The sequence below is a fragment of the Callorhinus ursinus genome, unplaced genomic scaffold (genome assembly GCF_003265705.2).
Source record: "Callorhinus ursinus isolate GAN/ISIS: 27379988/994484 unplaced genomic scaffold, GSC_fseal_2.0 scaffold11, whole genome shotgun sequence".
NCBI classification, from domain to species: domain Eukaryota; kingdom Metazoa; phylum Chordata; class Mammalia; order Carnivora; family Otariidae; genus Callorhinus; species Callorhinus ursinus.
This window is the reverse complement of record NW_027397073.1, coordinates 12032674-12049568: the sequence shown is the minus strand read 5'-3', so window position 1 is coordinate 12049568 and position 16895 is coordinate 12032674. Positions and strand designations below refer to the sequence as shown.

The following is a 16895-nucleotide window of genomic DNA, read 5'->3' as shown; positions in this document are numbered from 1 at the left end:
GATAAGTTCTTTTTTTAAAGATTTTATTTATTTATTCATAAGGGACTGAGAGAGAGAGAGAGAGAGAGAGAGGCAGAGGGAGAAGCAGCCTCCCCGCTGAGCAGGGATCCCGATTCAGGACTTGATCCCAGGACCCTGGGATCACGACCTGAGCCGAAGGCAGACACTTAACCATCTGAGCCACCCAGGCACCTGAGTTTGATAAGTTCTTTAGAGATTTTGGATACTAGCCCTTTATCTGATATGTCATTTGCAAATATCTTCTCCCATTCTGTCGGTTGCCTTTTGGTTTTGTTGACTATTTCCTTTGCTGTGCTAAAGCCTTTTATCTTGATGAAGTCCCAAGAGTTCATTTTTGCCCTTGCTTCCCTTGCCTTTGGCGATGTTTCTAGGAGGAAGTTGCTGCGGCTGAATGAAACTGGACCACTTCCTTACACCACACACAAAAATAAACTCAAAATGGATGAAAGACCGAAATGTGAGACAGGAATCCATCAAAATCCTAGAGGAGAACACAAGCAGCAACCTCTTCGACCTCAACCATAGCAACTTCTTCCTAGAAAGTAAGGGCTTTTGAGCAGCAGTGACAACACAGGGCACCTGTGTGAGGTTAATTAATTATCAGTTAGTTAATTAAGTTATATTAGTTAATTATTATTATTTTCTTTTTAAAAGAGACTAGTGTTCCAAATGCACCGACCTCTTCTGTGATGCTAAGTGGCTGATATTGGTAGCTCCCCTAGCAAGTATTTTTTTTTTAAATGCCCCGTTGACTGATTGCCTTCAGGTAAAGGTGCGTTTTTTATCTATGAATGTGAAATCAACTGCCTTTGAAGGATTGTAAAGTGATCATTTGAGAACATCCATTGGCATGTTTTTCCATCCTCGTATGATTTCATTACTAGAAAAAGATGTTAAAACTCTCACATATGGGCACTTAAAAAACTTGCAAATATAATTTTCTTAAACTTCACAAAAATCTTCCAAAAAGAAAAGATTTGGTGGATTTCTAACTGTTCAAACTGAAAGCACACATTGAGAAATCTGGGTTTGCAAAAGCCAATAATTTTCGAGAGGATAACTAGATTTTGAGTATTTAGATTTCAACCAGAAATCTTTGTACAGTTAGGATGTGAATGAAAATCAAGTGTCAGGGTTTAGTCAGTAGAACCAACGATGATGACTTTATTCTATTTTAATTATCCTATTTCTTGGGAAGCATTTCCTTGTGACAGCTATCAATCCAAGTTTAGAAATAAACCGCTTAAAAACAGGTCTTTAAATTACTGTACTTCAAAGCGTTAAATTAAGGTTAAAGCAAACATATTCCATCACGTTGATCTCATTAAGTTTTGAAATAATTGAGTGCAAAAAATGTGTATTTCTAATCCATTTTTTCTCATTCTTGGAAATTTTTATGTTTTTATAGCGTTTATCATATATTAGTATTTAGCATATTAGCACATCTAAATATGAATATTGATACCAGAGATCGCGCTAAACAATCGTCTGGATGGGTGTCCTACCAAAACAGCTCGGAAGCCACTGGCTTTAAGAGCCTTGAACCTCTGCTCTTGCTTTTAGTTAATTTCCAAAGTGACGTCCAATTTTGAAACCGCTCTTGCACACACACCCCAAACACGAACACTGCGCGCCCTAACCCAGGAAAACAAACCATGTCGCCTGCGGGGACATTCCGCCGACACCCTCAGAGGTCCGCGGCCCCAGCCTCCCCCACGAAGCCACGCGCCACGCGCACGCAGGCCGGGTCAGGAGGACTGCGGGGGAGGCTCGGGCTCCTCCCGCGGACACGTAGGGCTGCCGAGCGATCCCGGACGGCTCTGAGTCAGCCGCCGGAAGCCTCGCCCGGGACCGCAGCTGTGGGGAAGCAGGCAGCAAGCTGGAGGAACAGCCGCCGCCGCCGCCGCCGCCGGAGCAGGAATCTCCTGGGTACCGGGGCTGGGAAGCGCGCGGGTCGCCAGCTTCCCGGGGCGGGCGTCCCCTGCCGGCAGCGCGGCGGCGCGCGGGACACGGGCGGGGAGGGAGGCCGGCAGGAGGCGGACGCAGAGCGGCGACAAGGAGGGCGAGAGGACGGGGTGGGGGGAGGCTGTTGGCTGGGGGGGGCGGTGATCGGACCGGACGGCGGCGGGGCAGCCGTGGGGGGCTCGGAGCGGCGGGTAGGCGGGGTCAGCCGAGGCAGCCGGCGCAGGAGCGCGGCGCGCAGACTCGCCCTGGGGCGGAGGGGCTTCCCCCGACTGGGAGGGACACGGCGGCCGGCCGACGCCACCGCGCCGCGATCTGCCGGCCGGAGGGAGAGGCCGGTCACCCAGGCCCGGGGTGTGCTGTGGCCGGAGACGGCCGGGCGGAAGCTCTGGGGAGGGTGCGTGGGAGCAGCCGCGGGGTGCAGCAGGGAGACCGGGGCGCCCGGAGCAGCCTCGCCTGGAATTTCCAGGGCGCCTTGGGCAAGTTCCGGGGAGGTGCTGGGTCAGCGCCCCCTCCCGCGGGGAGGCCGGTAGGCTCCGAGGCCCCTCCCTCTGCCTCCTCCCTCCCTCCCAGGCTTCCCCTTACTTCCTGTATCCTGTTTTTCTTCCATATTCTCTGCTTTTCTTTCTTTATTCTTTCTTTCACATCTTTCACCCGCTCCTCATTGGCTGCTTTTCCTCCGCTTGAGAAAATGCTTCCTTGCCTGTTTCCACCTCGTCCGCAGCCACAGTAATTAATTTGATGGACTCCCCACTTCCCAGATTCTCTTCAGCTCCTGCTCCCGCTCCTTGGCCTGGCTGTTTCGGGGGCCCCTGCGGCTTGCCGCCGCCCGTGCTGCCCGCCAGTCCACCTCCTCCAGCCTCAGGCTGCCCCGGGCTTCCTCCCCTTGTCTTCTTCCTCTTCCTACCTGCAAATACCGGGAATTCTTAAAAACTAGGTGAGTTTCTCTTCTTACGCCTCTCTCTACCTTGTAATTTCATCCCGTTTGCCTAGCATCTCCCGCAGTCTGGGTGCTAAGGGCCCCCAATCTCTTGCTCTGGGACTTGTGCCCGACTCGGTAACCTGCCTGTATTTCCAAACATCGGTTGGCTGCCTTGTTACAGGGACCCAGGGACCATACCATAGTCTGCACATCTCAAATGGAATGTATCACCTTCCTCATTCCATCTGGCTCCTCATAGAAACTTCCAGTGGCTCACGCCCGCCCCAAGCATCAGTGAGCTAGGAGTCTGTTAAGAAGTGAACTGAGGCATATTAAAAAGTTCAGTTCATCGCAGCACAGATGAATTCGAATGGGACAGCATCCAGTCCAGCAGGCAGAAAGGAACTCCGAGGAGCTGTACAGAAGCAAAGACTTCTAAGCAGAAGGGAGTGGTAACAAGGAAGCTATACTGGCCAGAGGGTTGGTTGTTGCAAAGTTATTTCCCTTTGGTGGATGGCAGGGGTCTGGCTGGCGGTTGACCTCACTAGGGTTGGTCAGGCGGTTCCTGATTGACTGGTTTAAGATTCCATTTCGGGGAGAGCCGAAACTGTCATTCAGTTAAGTTTCTGCATCTGGGGCTGAGCTTAAGCAACTCCATCTGGTGTTTTGTTTTTGGGGCCTGGTGTTTTGTTTTTAACCAGCCTCCACGTCCTCCCTGACTACCCCTGTTCCCTGTCCCTCCTGTGATGGGTCACCCTGCCGCCGGGGTGCCACCTTGCACTCGGTTCCTGCTTCCCTGTCTGGCAGCTGCCGAGCTATGGCGGCCAGCAGGCTCCCTGGCCTTTTTCCAGGCTTCGTGGAGAGCCACTGCGTTCCCTAAAACCCTAGACTGTGCTCCTATAGAACATTTTGTTTAAAAACCATACCTGCCTTTCCGGACCATGGCTCAAGTTCAGACTTCTTGTCCAAGTGCACCCCATGTCACCCAACCGTAGAGACCCAGCCCCTCCGCCCCACACAGACCTGCGCCACCTGCCACGGTCGGTGGTCGGTCTCTCTCCTGCCAATCCCACCACTGCCCCCGCGGCACTCACCTCCCCTTTCACCGCCTCACACACACTCCTGCCCAATGCGTGAGAGCCAGCTCGCCCCTCACCTTCTCCTGAGCTTCTAAAGAGAATTTATTCTGTTCCTCTGGGGGCTTCCTTAGCACTTTGTAAATTATCCGGTTACAGAGGGTGGGGCTGGCTTGAAACCACACACTTGTGTTTGTGTGTCTCCCTCGGGTGGGAGTGCCCCGTCAGGAATTATGGCCTTTATTGTTCATTTTTTCTCTAACCTATATAAGGAAAGTTCTATAATAAATGCTCTTTGTATAAGTTCACTTCCGGAGGTGTCTGTGGGAAGGCGGAGTGGAGCGGGAAGATCACAGGCTTTCTGGGGCTCCAGGAGGAGAGCAGTGTCTTATCCTTGGAAGCGCAAGGCTTCTGCTTCAAGACCCCACTGCTCTTCCTATGAGAGCCGAGGACAGGCTTTCATTGTCCTGACCTCATTCACCGGTAAAAGAAAAACTAGTGTAATGCCAATTCATTTTATAGGCTGGAAATCAAACCTTTCCACATTGTTGTGTTTTTATGACACAGTGGAATGGTGCACTGGTACCCAGACGTATTGTTTTGTATTAAATTGAAATGCAGTCCTTTTTATTTTTATTTTATTTATTTTAAGATTTTATTTATTTATTTGAGATAGAGCTAGCCAGACAAAGCGAGAGAGAGCACGAGCAGGGGGGAGGTGGAGGGAGAAGGAGAAGCAGACTCCCCGCTGAGCAGGGAGCATGACGCACATGGCCAGGACCCTGGGATCATGACCTGAGCGGAAGGCAGACGCTTAACCGACTGAGCCACCCAGGCGCCCCGAAATTCATTTCTTTTTAGATTTATTGGGCAAGTTCCACTTTGTGTCAAGTACAACCCTCTCAAAAGCTTAATGTACACGAGATTGGGGCACCAAGAAGAAGTGGGGGAAAGGGAGTCATTGGTTATCCTGTTCCAGCTCCTGTGTCTTCACGAGTGTGACTTGGGACACACCCCCGAGGTGCCAGAGTGGCGAGTGTGTGCCAGGGTGTCCTTGCTAGGGGGCAGACGCTGGTGGGAAATGCCGTGCTACTGACCAGCACCTGCCCATGTGGAAATGAATTGAAGGAAGAGGAAAGGTAGAAGAAAGCAGAAGTAGGCATTTGACATTAAGAGCAGTTAAAATGTAAAGTTGGAATTGATGTGATATCTACACTTAGGCTCAGGTAGGATCCGATCCAGATGCCTGTGTGTCCCTCACCTCCAGGTTAGTGAATTCTCTCTTCCGCTGGGTCTCTTTGGTGCCACCTTGTGGTAGGCCGAGTGCCGTGCAGTTTGCGTTTCCCCCTGGCTCCTAGTTGTTTCTTTTCTGAAAAGTCTTCCAATGCAAGGCGAGGAAATTTGGGGCCGGAGGTGGCCTGCAGGCAGGCTGGATGCTGCGCTCTCTCGTGGGACGTGTCCGCTGCAGACGCATCGGCTCTCCCACACCTGCAGCCCTTGGATTCAAGCCCTGCAGCGGAATGCTCTGGAGAGGCTTCTCCGGGTGAGGACAGTGAGAAACTTTCATTTTTGTCCTCTAAGAAATAACCTGTCAAGTATAGCATCCTGCTGTGAAAGCTTTGTCACCATTGTATTCTCTTGGTTAATGTTTGTTTGTTTATTTATTTTTAAAAGATTTACCCATTTATTTATTTGAGAGAGAGAGAGAGCATGAGCAGGGGAAATACCGAGCCCCCCAGGCACCCCTTGGTTGATGTTTTAAGTCATTTCTTTTAAACCCGAATTTGCACTGGTTGGAGCTGTTGGAGAATCTGTATTTAGAGTGCAGCCTTTATACTTGTTTGTTTGACATCACACCTTTTTTTTTCTTCCTAAATCAGAGACATCTTATGTCTTCTCTTGAAAAAAAAATCTCAGGAAGAAGCTTTCAACTGTTGGAGAGGCCCCCCCCCCCCCCCCCCCGCGAGGCCTGGCTAGTCTTCAGTGAAACTGAAAGAAGAAATATAACGTGATGATCCACTGCAATCCATGCAGCTGGTTGATAAAAATGAACATATGCATGATGACCCTTATTCTAGGTGAAGATTCCAGTACTTTTGGTATTGCTTATTTGCTGATTTTCCAAACTGGAATCAGTTTTTCTTGTGTAGCTTTAAAATTTTTGAGTTAAAAATATATATGCAAATAGAGAAAAAAAAGGATAGCTTGCAGGGTCATGGGATTATGGGTGACTATTTGTCCTTTTATTTTCTAGAATGTTTTCAACTGGAGCAGCAAAGAGGCTCCGGGAAACCAGTGTCTTAGTTTCCTGTTGCTGCTGTAACACCTTACTGCAAATTGAGGCCCAAACACAGTAAAAATGTATTATCTTATAGTTCTGGAGGTCAGAAGTCCAAAATAGGTGTGCAGAGTTGCATGTTTTTCAGGAGGCTTTAGGGCAGAATCTGTTTTCTTGCCTTTTGCAGCTCCCAGAGGCTCCCTGCATTCCTTGGTCCATGGCCTTGCATCATTTTGACCTTTCCTTCTGTTGTCACATCTCCTTCTCTGACCCTCCTGCCTTCCTCTTATAAGGACCCAGTGATTACACTGAGCCCACCTGGATACTGCAGGAAATCTTCCCATCTCAAGATCCTTAATTCAGTCAGTCACATCTGCAAGGTCCCTAATGCCTTGCAATATAACAGAGGTTTGGGAGATTCAACGTGGGTGTCTGGGGGGGGAGCATTTATTCTTCTGAGCACCCCCGGTGTCCACTGACAGGGGTGCTAATGGCCAGATGACGTGACGGCGGGCGTGGCTAATGTGCCTCCACGCTGTGCTTTCCATACAGACCTTCCCTGATGGAGGATCTCCATGAAGCAAATGGCAGGTTTGCCATCAACTTATTAAAAATGTTGGGTGAAGAGGACAGCTCCCGAAATGTGTTCTTTTCCCCTCTGAGCATCTCTTCTGCCCTGGCCATGGTCTTCATGGGGGCCAAAGGAAACACCGCCACCCAGATGTCCCAGGTATGCATGCTAGCATTCTGTCCCACAAGAAGTCCCCAGATTTCACCTTTGTTACATTTTAAGTTTTGGCTAACGTTATATATCAAGTTGAAATGCAGCTGTTTGAATGAACTTGCAGTTAAATGGGTTCTTTCTAGTGTGTGATTATGCACTAGAAGAAAGCAGCACAGATGTGGACTTCGGTCTCTGGAATTATTGAGAGGGAATGTATAATCTGATTGATCTGAAACGGGTTCTGTGGGACCTGAGCTACAAATGAAATAGTGGCAAATACTTTAGGGAAGTTGTCTTTAACCTCTTTGTCATCTTAAGTTTCTTTGACAGTCTTGTGAGTGTCCCAGAACATTGCCAATGCACATGACCTCCCCATCGATAGCAGGGGCGCGTGGGTGCCCTCTGGAGGTGCCTCTGGGCATGGCAGCTGGGGGGGCGGTGGTTTCTTCTAGCTCGCTGGAGGAGGGAGGCTTTGGACTGGGGCCATTGGGAGACAGAGGAACAACCTTAATTTCCACTCTGACTTGACATGGAAGTCCCAGTCTGGTCTGCAGAACTTACATGAAATTGCTGTTGAAGTATTTTCTGTTGATTTCTGCTCATTCTCGTATTCCCTGGGTTGTGTTAGATTCATTCCAGCTACCTCTTTGCTCTGTTCTGTCTCTCTCCTGAGTTTCATACCTGCCTTTCTAAGTGTGTTTACACCTGGGGGCGACATTTGCCACTGTCCCCACAGCTCTGTTGTCTGAGTGGTGCTACTGACATCTAGTGGGCAGAGGCCCGAAATGCTGCAAAATGTCTTAGAAGGCACAGACTAGCCCCAGCCGCAAAGTGGCCCCAAATGTCAGCAGTGTCCCGTGGAAAGGCGCTGTGGGAGGGTTAAACCAAAAGCCTTTCAAGATGGGATCCTTTGTGATTTTCAGCACAGGGGTCGTTGCAGATAGCTCTTTGTGGGAGCAAGATGGCAATGTTACAAGTCCGTGTCCTTGTCTGTTACCAGGCGCTTTGTTTGAACAGAGACAGAGATATTCACCAAGGTTTCTGGTCACTTCTCACGGAGGTTAACAAATCTTGCACTCAGTACTTGCTCAGAACTGCCAACAGACTCTTTGGAGAGAAGACATGTGATTTCCTTCCTGTAAGTTGTAACTCACGCATGGATGTTAAGAAAATGGCAAATAAGGTAGAAACTGCAGAAGAACAGAGATAAAGTATAATTCTGTTGCCTTAAAAATGTGCTTAGAGTTGTACTTCTGTAATTATGATTTTGAATTTTATGATTTCCTCTGAATTATGTCCTTTTTAAAGCTGGGTTTTTTTTTAAGATTTTTTTTGAGACGAGAGAGAGAGAGAGAGAGAGCGCACAAGTGGGGAGGAGGGCCAGAGGGAGAGGGAGAAGCAGATTCCCCGCCAAGCAGGGAGCCCGATGTGGGGCTCAGTCCTAGGACCCTGAGATCATGACCTGAGCCCAAGACAGACGCTTAACTGACTGAGCCACCCAGGCGTCCTTAAAGTTGTTCTTGATAGATCCCTCCCAGATATCAATCTCAGTATGTCCTTCTTCCTGCACCCAGACCTGCTTCTCCCCCTTGGTCCCCTGTGCCTCAGTGACCACATCGTCCGTGTGTGTACACGGCTGTCCCCAGGCTCACCTCTGGTTGTTGGGCGGTTCCTGCAGAGCCGGTCTCTCAAGTCCTCTTAAATTTGTCCCCTCTTCTGAATCACCGTCACCACTGCCTCGGTCCACACTCTCACTGGATCTTCTGCACCATTATTTTAATTCTGTCCTGATGGATCTCTCCAGGTCCAGCCAGGCTCTTCCACGCTACTGACAGAGTAGTCTTTTGAAAGTTAAAATTGGGCCATAAAGCTGAGGTTTTAAATCTGTGCACTTCCTGTCTACTGAAGCATGTAATTCTCAAGGTCCCCAGTCCAGTAAAAGCCTGCCGTCACGCAACGAGTGAGGGCCAAAAACGTATGTTGCACACCCTGCAGGGTATTGGCTACCTCAGATTAATGAAGTGATTTGGGCAAACCCGCCATCTTTCTGGCTGGCAGTTCCAAGGATTTTTCTGTGAGATTCAGATATGTCCCTGTCCTGGCTGCTGTTGGGTGTGACCCCAGAGAGGTCGCCTGCTCTGGGCTTGAGTATCACCGGAGATAATTCTGGGTCTTCTAGGATGAGCACTAAGGATCCCAGGAATCTTCCGGCTAACTGATGTTCACTTTTGGATGTCAGCGTGGTCTTTGAGGATTGTCACTGGGGGGTTTTGGGGACACAAGGAGCCACCTTCCCATTTTCTCAGTTGCTTGGCTCCCCTTTCTGTCTACATTTTCTCTCTTCTGTAGAAGCTAAAATATTTGAGAACAGGAGATGGGCGGAGGATGGGAGCCAATTGCCAGGCACATTATATCTGACACCAAGTTTTTGTGAGGTGAGTTATCTTGGGGTTTTCATGTATTGGGCACAGGCACTTCCTGACTTGACCCCAGCTGACATTCCAAGGCTCACCCCTCGCCACTGTTTTCCCTGATTTCCGCCCCTTCCCCACCTGACGGCGCCACCAGGCCTATCACATGCCACTCCGGGACCTGTAAGATTTCTGGGGATCATCTGGTTCCACTAGGGAGCCTCTCACTCATTCACAGATTTCAGACACTGTGGTTGGTGGTGGTGATACGAAACCGGGTCAAAGCCAGAGTCGCTGGCAGGCAGGCAGGCCGACAGAAAATCAAGCCGGAAGTCAGCGCGGAGCTCAAGCGCTCGGCAGGGAGGCCGGGGGCGGCTCTGCGCATGCCCGCCAGCCGCCGTCCGCCTTCTGGAAGCCCGCGAGCGCCCCGGGTCCCTGCGCGGCCCCTCGCCGCGGGCCGCGGGCCGCCTCGGGGCCGGTGTCACGTCTTCAGCCCCCGGGCTGCGGCCTGGCGGCTGCGGGCCCTGCGTTTCTTGTCAGTTGCCCGGATGAGTCTTCAAGTGCAGGATGCCCCGTGCGGGCGAGAGCTCGCGCTGGAAATAGGTTCAGAGGGGGAAAAAAAAAAACAACACGTTTTCACGCTGGTGGGAACTTAGAGGGCACACTCGGTATCCTGTGTTCTTAGCCCTTTAGGGAATCCTGCCAGAAGTTCTACGAGGCCGAGCTGGAAGAGCTGTCCTTTGCTGAAGACACGGAAGAATGCCGGAGGCACATAAACGACTGGGTGACGGAGCGGACGGAGGGTGAGGCACGTTCACTGCGCGGGACTCCGCTCCTTGAAGCGGGGGGCAGCCGAGATCGCGGGGGCGTGGCCTCCAAGGTGCCGCCCCCCGGGCCCTGTAGCCGGGGCCCTGTTTGTGTGTGTTTGCTGGATTTCTAGGCCAGCCACGCAATTCGCTGCTTTTTCTCGGGTTTCTGAGGTCACCGAGTGGTGATTTTTTTAAAAACTCCATGAACCTGGTGTAGGGATCTCAGACCCACTCCCCTCGGGACTGTGCTAGAAAATCCCTGAAAAAGGCAAGGCTTGCTGTCTGGGGGCCCATCAGTCTTCTGTCTGAGGGGAGGGGGTCGGGGTGCCTGCCCCTGAGGGCAGAATGACATTCAGGTTAGGCTGGGCCTGCCTGAGACGCTGGGCAGCAGTTCCCCTTATCGCCCTGTGGTAGTGAGGACAGCTGGTTTTGTCTGCAGGTGTCTCCTCCCTCTGTCAGGGGGCTGAGGCTGAGTTTGCATTCAGAGTGTGAGCTTTGCCCCAGATCCTGGAAATGCAGTGCTCGTGGAGCCTGCGGCCTCCCCTGTCCAGACCACACTCTGTCTTACCAGGAATATTTCCGCCAGTGCTTGGCCAGAGTACAGAGAAGGGCATGCTTTTAAGCACTCGAAGTACCTAACACAATTGAGAGACTTCCAGAAGTGTGTGTGGGGGGTAGGGAGGGCGTTAAATCACTTATTTCTTCTGTGCCCACCTAGCGCGCTTTAGGGTGCACCTGCTGTGTGTCCGGCAGTGGCAGGGCCCACGATTATACTGAAAGCCAATAAAATAATGGCTGTTGGAAGGGCAGAGCCTTTCACGTTTTCCTACGTTGTATGTGCGGTGGTCTCTTGTTCTCCAGTCGATCCAGCAGTACTGGGTCACTCAGGGAAGCCAGAGAGGCTACTCCCTACATCACCCTCCCTACATCACTCACTTCTTCTTCATCAGATTGACTGCCAGTATGTTTCCCCCAAATATCAGAGCCATAGGGGATATTGGGGGTCACCTTGTCCCCAGTCTCATTGGAGAACTCAGTCTGGGTTCCTATATTGCACCCATGCATTCCTTCCCCATTCTCTGCCTCCAGGAGGACGGCCTCACCCATTTATAGGTGTGTATTCCTTCATCCTTCGGAAGCTTCTCCTCACCTAAATGAGATCTGAAGGTTGGTGTGGAGCAATGATTCTCAACCAGAATCAGCCCCTAGGTGACATTTGCCAAGGGTTGAAGACATTTTGGTTGTCCCAACTGGGGAGATGCTACTGGCGGGACATCCTACAATGCACAGGACGCTCCCCACAGCAAAGAATGATCTGGCTGAAAATGCCAGTAGCGGCGTGGTTGAAAATCATGGCACCAAGGTTGGGAAGTTTATAATTAGAAGGAAGACTCTTGTCTCAGTTCAGCCACTTGGAACCTATGTGACCTTGGCGAAATGTCAGCCAAATGCTCTGACCTAAATTTCTACATCTGTAAATTGAGGGCAAAATGAGAGTTGACCTGCCTGCTTCAAGATTGCCGTGTAGGGACCAGCAGGGTGTATATGCCACATGGTGTGTGTGCACGGCATTACATCCCATCACCCTGTTCCTCAGGCCTCCAGAAAGACAGGATTCTAGCCTGGTTCAACCACGCCAAGCTTCAGATGTCAGGAGTGGTGGTGTTGTAAAAGAACGTTTATTCCTCTCCCCTCTTCCCCACATGGCTATAAACTTCTCTGATATGCTTGGCAGGTAAGATTTCGGAGATCCTGGGTGCTGGGACAGTTGATCCACTGACTAAGCTGGTCCTCGTGAATGCCATCTATTTCAAAGGAAAGTGGAATGAGCAGTTTGACAGAAAGTACACAAGGGGGATGCCCTTCACAATCAACCAGGTAGGGAAATATTTTTTGCGTGTACTGCTAACTTTCTTAAAAGTAATGTGCTGGGAAAGATTGTGAATGAATGGAAAAAATAATGTATTTCATACTATATTTCTCAATGAATTTCACACTCCCTCTATATCTTTTATTGGAGGGGGAAGAGAGAAGCTAACATTTTTATATTGATAGTTTTGTGTTTGCATCCTGTGTCAAACTGATTCTTCTCTTTGGCCATATTATTTGGACTGAAAGAAAATTTCTTCCACCCTTGGAATTATGTTTGTGTTGTACTATCACTGTATTTACCCAGACACCTTCTTATAATGTCAGTGACAACTGTGCCTGTAGATTGCCTTATAACTCCTAGCCATACAGTTCTGAACACAAGAAAAAAAACCTCAGTAGATGTTCAGGCTAACTTTGTCTTTATATTTGGATCTTTTTAAATAACTGTATATAAGGTGTGTGAGATGATGATTTGATATAATTCACATAGAGAAATAATTGCTTTGGTCGAGCCAATTAGCATATACTTTTCTCACATGGTTATCATATTACTTTTGTGATGAGAGCACCTGAAATCTACACTCTTAGCAAATTTCCAGTATTCACTACAGTATTCGTAATTGTGGTCATCATGCAGGCGTCAGATCTCTAGACTTAAAGCCTAACTTTAACAACACTTTTGTCCCTTCACTTTTGGGTATGGTGATGGTTGGCATCAATAGCAATTAGCTTGAAATTTGGCTTCCATCAACTTGATGATAGCATATCACACAGAGATTTATTTATTTATTTATTTTAAAGATTTTATTTATTTGACACAGAGAGAGCGACAGCGAGAGAGGGAACACAAGCAGGGGGAGTGGGAGAGGGAGCAGCGGGCTTCCCGCAGAGCAGGGAGCTGGATGCGGGGCTCGATCCCAGGACCCTGGGATCATGACCTGAGCCGAAGGCAGACACTTAACGACTGAGCCACCCAGGCGCCCCTTGCACACAGATTTAAAAGTCTAGAATACATCTGATGCAAGCTTTAAAAATGGTGGACATTACAAATCTTGTCAAGGTCCTCTCTCCAAGAAAACCAAAGCCATGAAGCGGTTATATAATTGAGCAACTTTTCAGAATAAAAATATAAGTCTCTATGGCCTATCCATCTTTTCTAACCGCATCCTTCAGCCTGCAAACCTGAATATTAGTTAATTCTCCCCTTAACTTGGATAAATAATCTTTAATTATAAGGTCCCTGGAGTGCTCTTCTCTAATGCATCTTCTCAGAAGTGAAAAACACAGCTTCTTCCAAAAATAATGTAGGGTTTTCTGTCTAAGTTCATCAGTTTTATTCTCTCCCACCTGGTAATAGTTGATCTGCTGGGACAAGAGCATGTGGTATTCAATACTAATATGTAGGGGCGCCTGGGTGGCTCCGTCGTTAAGCGTCTGCCTTCGGCTCAGGTCATGATCCCAGGGTCCTGGGATCGAGCCCCGCATCAGGCTTCCTTCTCCGCGGGAAGCCCGCTGCTCCCTCTCCACTCCCCCTGCTTGTGTTCCCTTGCTCGCTGTCTCTCTCTTTCTTTCTCTCTGTGTGTGTGTGTCAAATAAAAATAAAATCTTTAAAAAAATACTAATATGTAATAATGAGGGTTTGGCGTCTATCAGCATAGTGCGCAGAAATAACAATTCTCTTCCATGGACCTAGGGGTTCTGCAGATGAGATTTATCTCCTTTTTTGTAAGCCTTGCTCATTTTTCGGTGATCTGCTTTTAATTCCATATTTTTCATTAGGAGAAAAAGACCGTGCAGATGATGTTTAAGCTCGCTAAATTTAACCTGGGTTATGTGGATGAGGTGCACGCTCAGGTGCTGGAGCTGCCATACGCGGGGCAGGAGCTGAGCATGGTCATCGTGCTTCCGGATGACAACGCCGATCTCGCCGTGGTAAGCCCTGGCCAGTGCGTCTGAGCGTCTGTGGAGACAGCCTGAGTGCGTTTCTCTATTTCCGTCTATCAGGTAGCACGTGAGGAATTTCCAGTTGAGGGTTGTTAGGAGTCCTTGGCGAACAGCGTCTCCTCTCTGGAGTGACCTTGTGTTTGCTTTTCTGCTGAGCATGTATCCAGGAGTGGATTTGGTGGTGAGGACCATTCTCAGGAAGCTAAGAGGCGAGGCTTCCAAAATTATCAGAACACTCTGCTTTACTCTGAAAGAGGGGCTAGTCGAGTCCCAGGAATTACTGAACAAAAAAGTACTAGGCAAGGAGAGTACTTGCCATATTGAGAAACAATAACATGCGTAGGAATCCACTGGGTGGCTTGTTAAAAGGCAATTTTTGCTTCAGGGGGTGATAGCCTGAGAGTTTGCGTTTCTGACGAGATTCCAGGTGATTCAGATGCTGCTGGTCAGGGACCACACTTTGGGTAGCAGGAGTCTCAAGGACAGGTGAAGAATTTTTCTTGGACAGGAGGAGAGGGCCTTCTTCCCATGACGGAAAAGGAACACAGTTCAGGGTGGGAGAAAGTAAATTTGTAAGGAGGTCAGGACCAGTTAGTGGGCTTGTTATCTGGCTCTCGGGGGGTGGGGAACGACCTCATTTATGACATCTGGCTGAGTTCAGGTGACTGAGGGTTTAACAGTGGACTCTTGCCAGAGATGGAGGCCAGCTCCAGCACACCAGTGCACAGGACGCCGAGGGTGGGGCCTGCCCGGTGTCCCTGGTTTCTCTGTGGAATCGGAAAGCTATTGGCATAAGTCAAAGGTGAGCTCTGTCATGGTGACTCAAGAAGAAAATGAGGAGAGTCTGGGAATTCGAGCTAATGTCCACACAGCTGTCACTGGAGAGGAACATTCGCCTGGGTGAAGAAAAGAGGGAGAAGCAGTGGAAGCTTCTTCCCTTTTTTCACTGTGGACACACAGACCGAGTGATGGGTCTTGGAGGCTTTGAGGCGAACGCCAGGGCAGGCAGAAGATGAACAAGAATGCCACAAGCCACAGTGTTGTTGAATTCTCCATTTCTGCTCTCCCCTCCCTGGAAGCCACATCTTCCTTCCTGTTTGGAGGATCCCTGATTTTCTTGCTCTTGCCCATCAGAGTTCTGGGCCATACTCTCTTTTTTGTCAGACAAATCTGTGATTCATACTAATGTGTATCACATGGATACAATCACTTGGTTATGAGAACTTTCCAAACTAAAAAACATTTGAAATGAGTTTGGTACAGATAGTTTAAAAAAAAAAAAGCATCTCCCCTCTCTCAGTGTTTTTTAGCTATTTTTCCTCTTATATCCATAAAACGGGAAAAGATGAGAATTTGAGGGAAAATGTTGGTGTGGTACAGGAAAATCTCTGTAGATTGTCTTGGACAGTGTCATGGAGGGGAGGGGGGCTGAGTGGGGAGGGGAGCACCAGGCTGTTGTCTCCATTTTAAGATTCGACCCCTCCTTATTTCAGGTGGAAAAAGCACTAACATACGAGAAGTTCAGAGCCTGGACAAATCCAGAAAAGATGACTAAGGATAAAGTTCAAGTTTTCCTTCCCCGATTGAAGCTGGAGGAGAGTTATGACTTGGAGTCTTTTCTTCGAAGTTTAGGTATGACTGATGCGTTTGAGGAAGCCAAGGCAGACTTTTCTGGAATGTCGGCGAAGAAGAATGTGCCTGTGTCCAAGGTGGCACACAAGTGCTTTGTAGAGGTGAATGAAGAGGGCACTGAGGCGGCGGGGGCCACAGCCGTGGTCAGGAATGCTCGGTGCAGCAGACCCGAACCAAGATTTTGTGCAGACCACCCTTTCCTTTTCTTTATCACACACCACAACACCAAGAGCATTTTGTTCTGTGGCAGGTTCTGCTCCCCATAAGGAGGTGCACTTGCTGTAAACACACTCCTTTCGCTTCTGCCCACCTGCCTTAGTGCAGATTCCTGTGACCAAACTGGTGTGATGGTTTGAATGCCCAAATAAAGCGTGTGTGCCTGGGAAGTCTGTGTGAACGTCCTGACTGAATATTCCACGGCCACTGAGAAAACGGAGGCATCACACGTGTGCAGTTTGGGGCTGAGAAAGCTGTGCTTGTTCGGGGGGTTCGGGCAGCTCCTCTTTCTCATCGACTCTGCCCTCACCTGCCTATCAGAGGATGGCCTGCTCCTCAGCGTCTGTTCTCACTGTTTGTGGGCGTCTTGAGGAGCATGTGAGGGATTCACAAACCAGCCCTTCCTACGCGTTCCCATCCTGCAGTGACCTCAGGGCTCTGCCCACTTCCCCTGCCGGGTTCCCGAGGAGAGGCCAGAGCCCAGCGCCACTGCACACACCAGAGGCGAATGCCACGGAGTAAAGCCTGCCAGGCTCATAGACAGCTGAGATGAAGTGCCTGTGCCCTGTCAGGATCACACAGACTGCCCTGCATGTCCCACGTCTCACACAGGCCCTCATGAAGACAACTCCTTCACATCTTCTTGCCATAAACCTTCAGGCCTGTGCTAGGAGACCGAGCTCTGAATGTGCCAGGTAGGCTCCTCCATTCCCTTTTCATCTGAAGCGCCCCCTGCCCCGCCCCCGGGACCTTCATGTGAGGCACCTGTCAGGACAGCATCCCTCTACTTAACCACATATGCCCACGTGTGGCTCTAGCACATCGTGCTTATGCACAGCCCTCCCTACAGTATTTTTTTGACTTAAAAAAGGATTTGTATTGTGGTAGCAACTTGGAAACTATTGAAAAGTACCAGAGAATGCTGAAGTCACCCACAATTTTACCACTATGAAATCACTATTTTTTTTTTTAAAGATTTTATTTATTTGACAGAGCACAAGCATGGGGAGAAGCAGGCTCCCCACTGA

General features: G+C 49.4%; 1 protein-coding gene across 10 annotated transcripts; it reads left to right on the top strand.

Annotated features, from left to right (window-relative positions):
• The first annotated feature begins 1806 nt into the window (after window positions 1–1806).
• SERPINB8 (serpin family B member 8) lies at window positions 1807–16037 on the top strand. 10 transcript variants are annotated; one of them, XM_025886472.2, is made up of 9 exons: window positions 2635–2920; window positions 5359–5524; window positions 6812–6989; window positions 7984–8121; window positions 10080–10197; window positions 11293–11316; window positions 11939–12081; window positions 13855–14007; window positions 15513–16037. In XM_025886472.2, the coding sequence occupies exons 2-9, from the start codon at window positions 5415–5417 to the stop codon at window positions 15915–15917; spliced, it is 1269 nt and encodes a 422-aa protein (XP_025742257.1). In that variant the 5' UTR covers window positions 2635–2920; window positions 5359–5414; the 3' UTR covers window positions 15918–16037. The 10 variants fall into 10 exon arrangements, with proteins under 10 accessions (XP_025742262.1, XP_025742263.1, XP_025742257.1 ...); XM_025886477.2 differs by lacking the exons at window positions 2635–2920; window positions 5359–5524 and adding an exon at window positions 1807–1950; XM_025886478.2 differs by lacking the exons at window positions 2635–2920; window positions 5359–5524 and adding an exon at window positions 2198–2512.
• The last annotated feature ends 858 nt before the right edge of the window (window positions 16038–16895 follow it).

Bases quoted from the DNA above. Each gene is read 5' to 3' on its own strand.
- SERPINB8 (XM_025886472.2), top strand. From the start codon at position 5,415: ATGCTGCGCTCTCTCGTGGGACGTGTCCGCTGCAGACGCATCGGCTCT. The intron at 8,122-10,079 runs GTAAGTTGTAAC...CTGTGTTCTTAG, and splicing joins AGACATGTGATTTCCTTCCT to CCCTTTAGGGAATCCTGCCA. The intron at 10,198-11,292 runs GTGAGGCACGTT...CTCTGCCTCCAG, and splicing joins GGTGACGGAGCGGACGGAGG to GAGGACGGCCTCACCCATTT.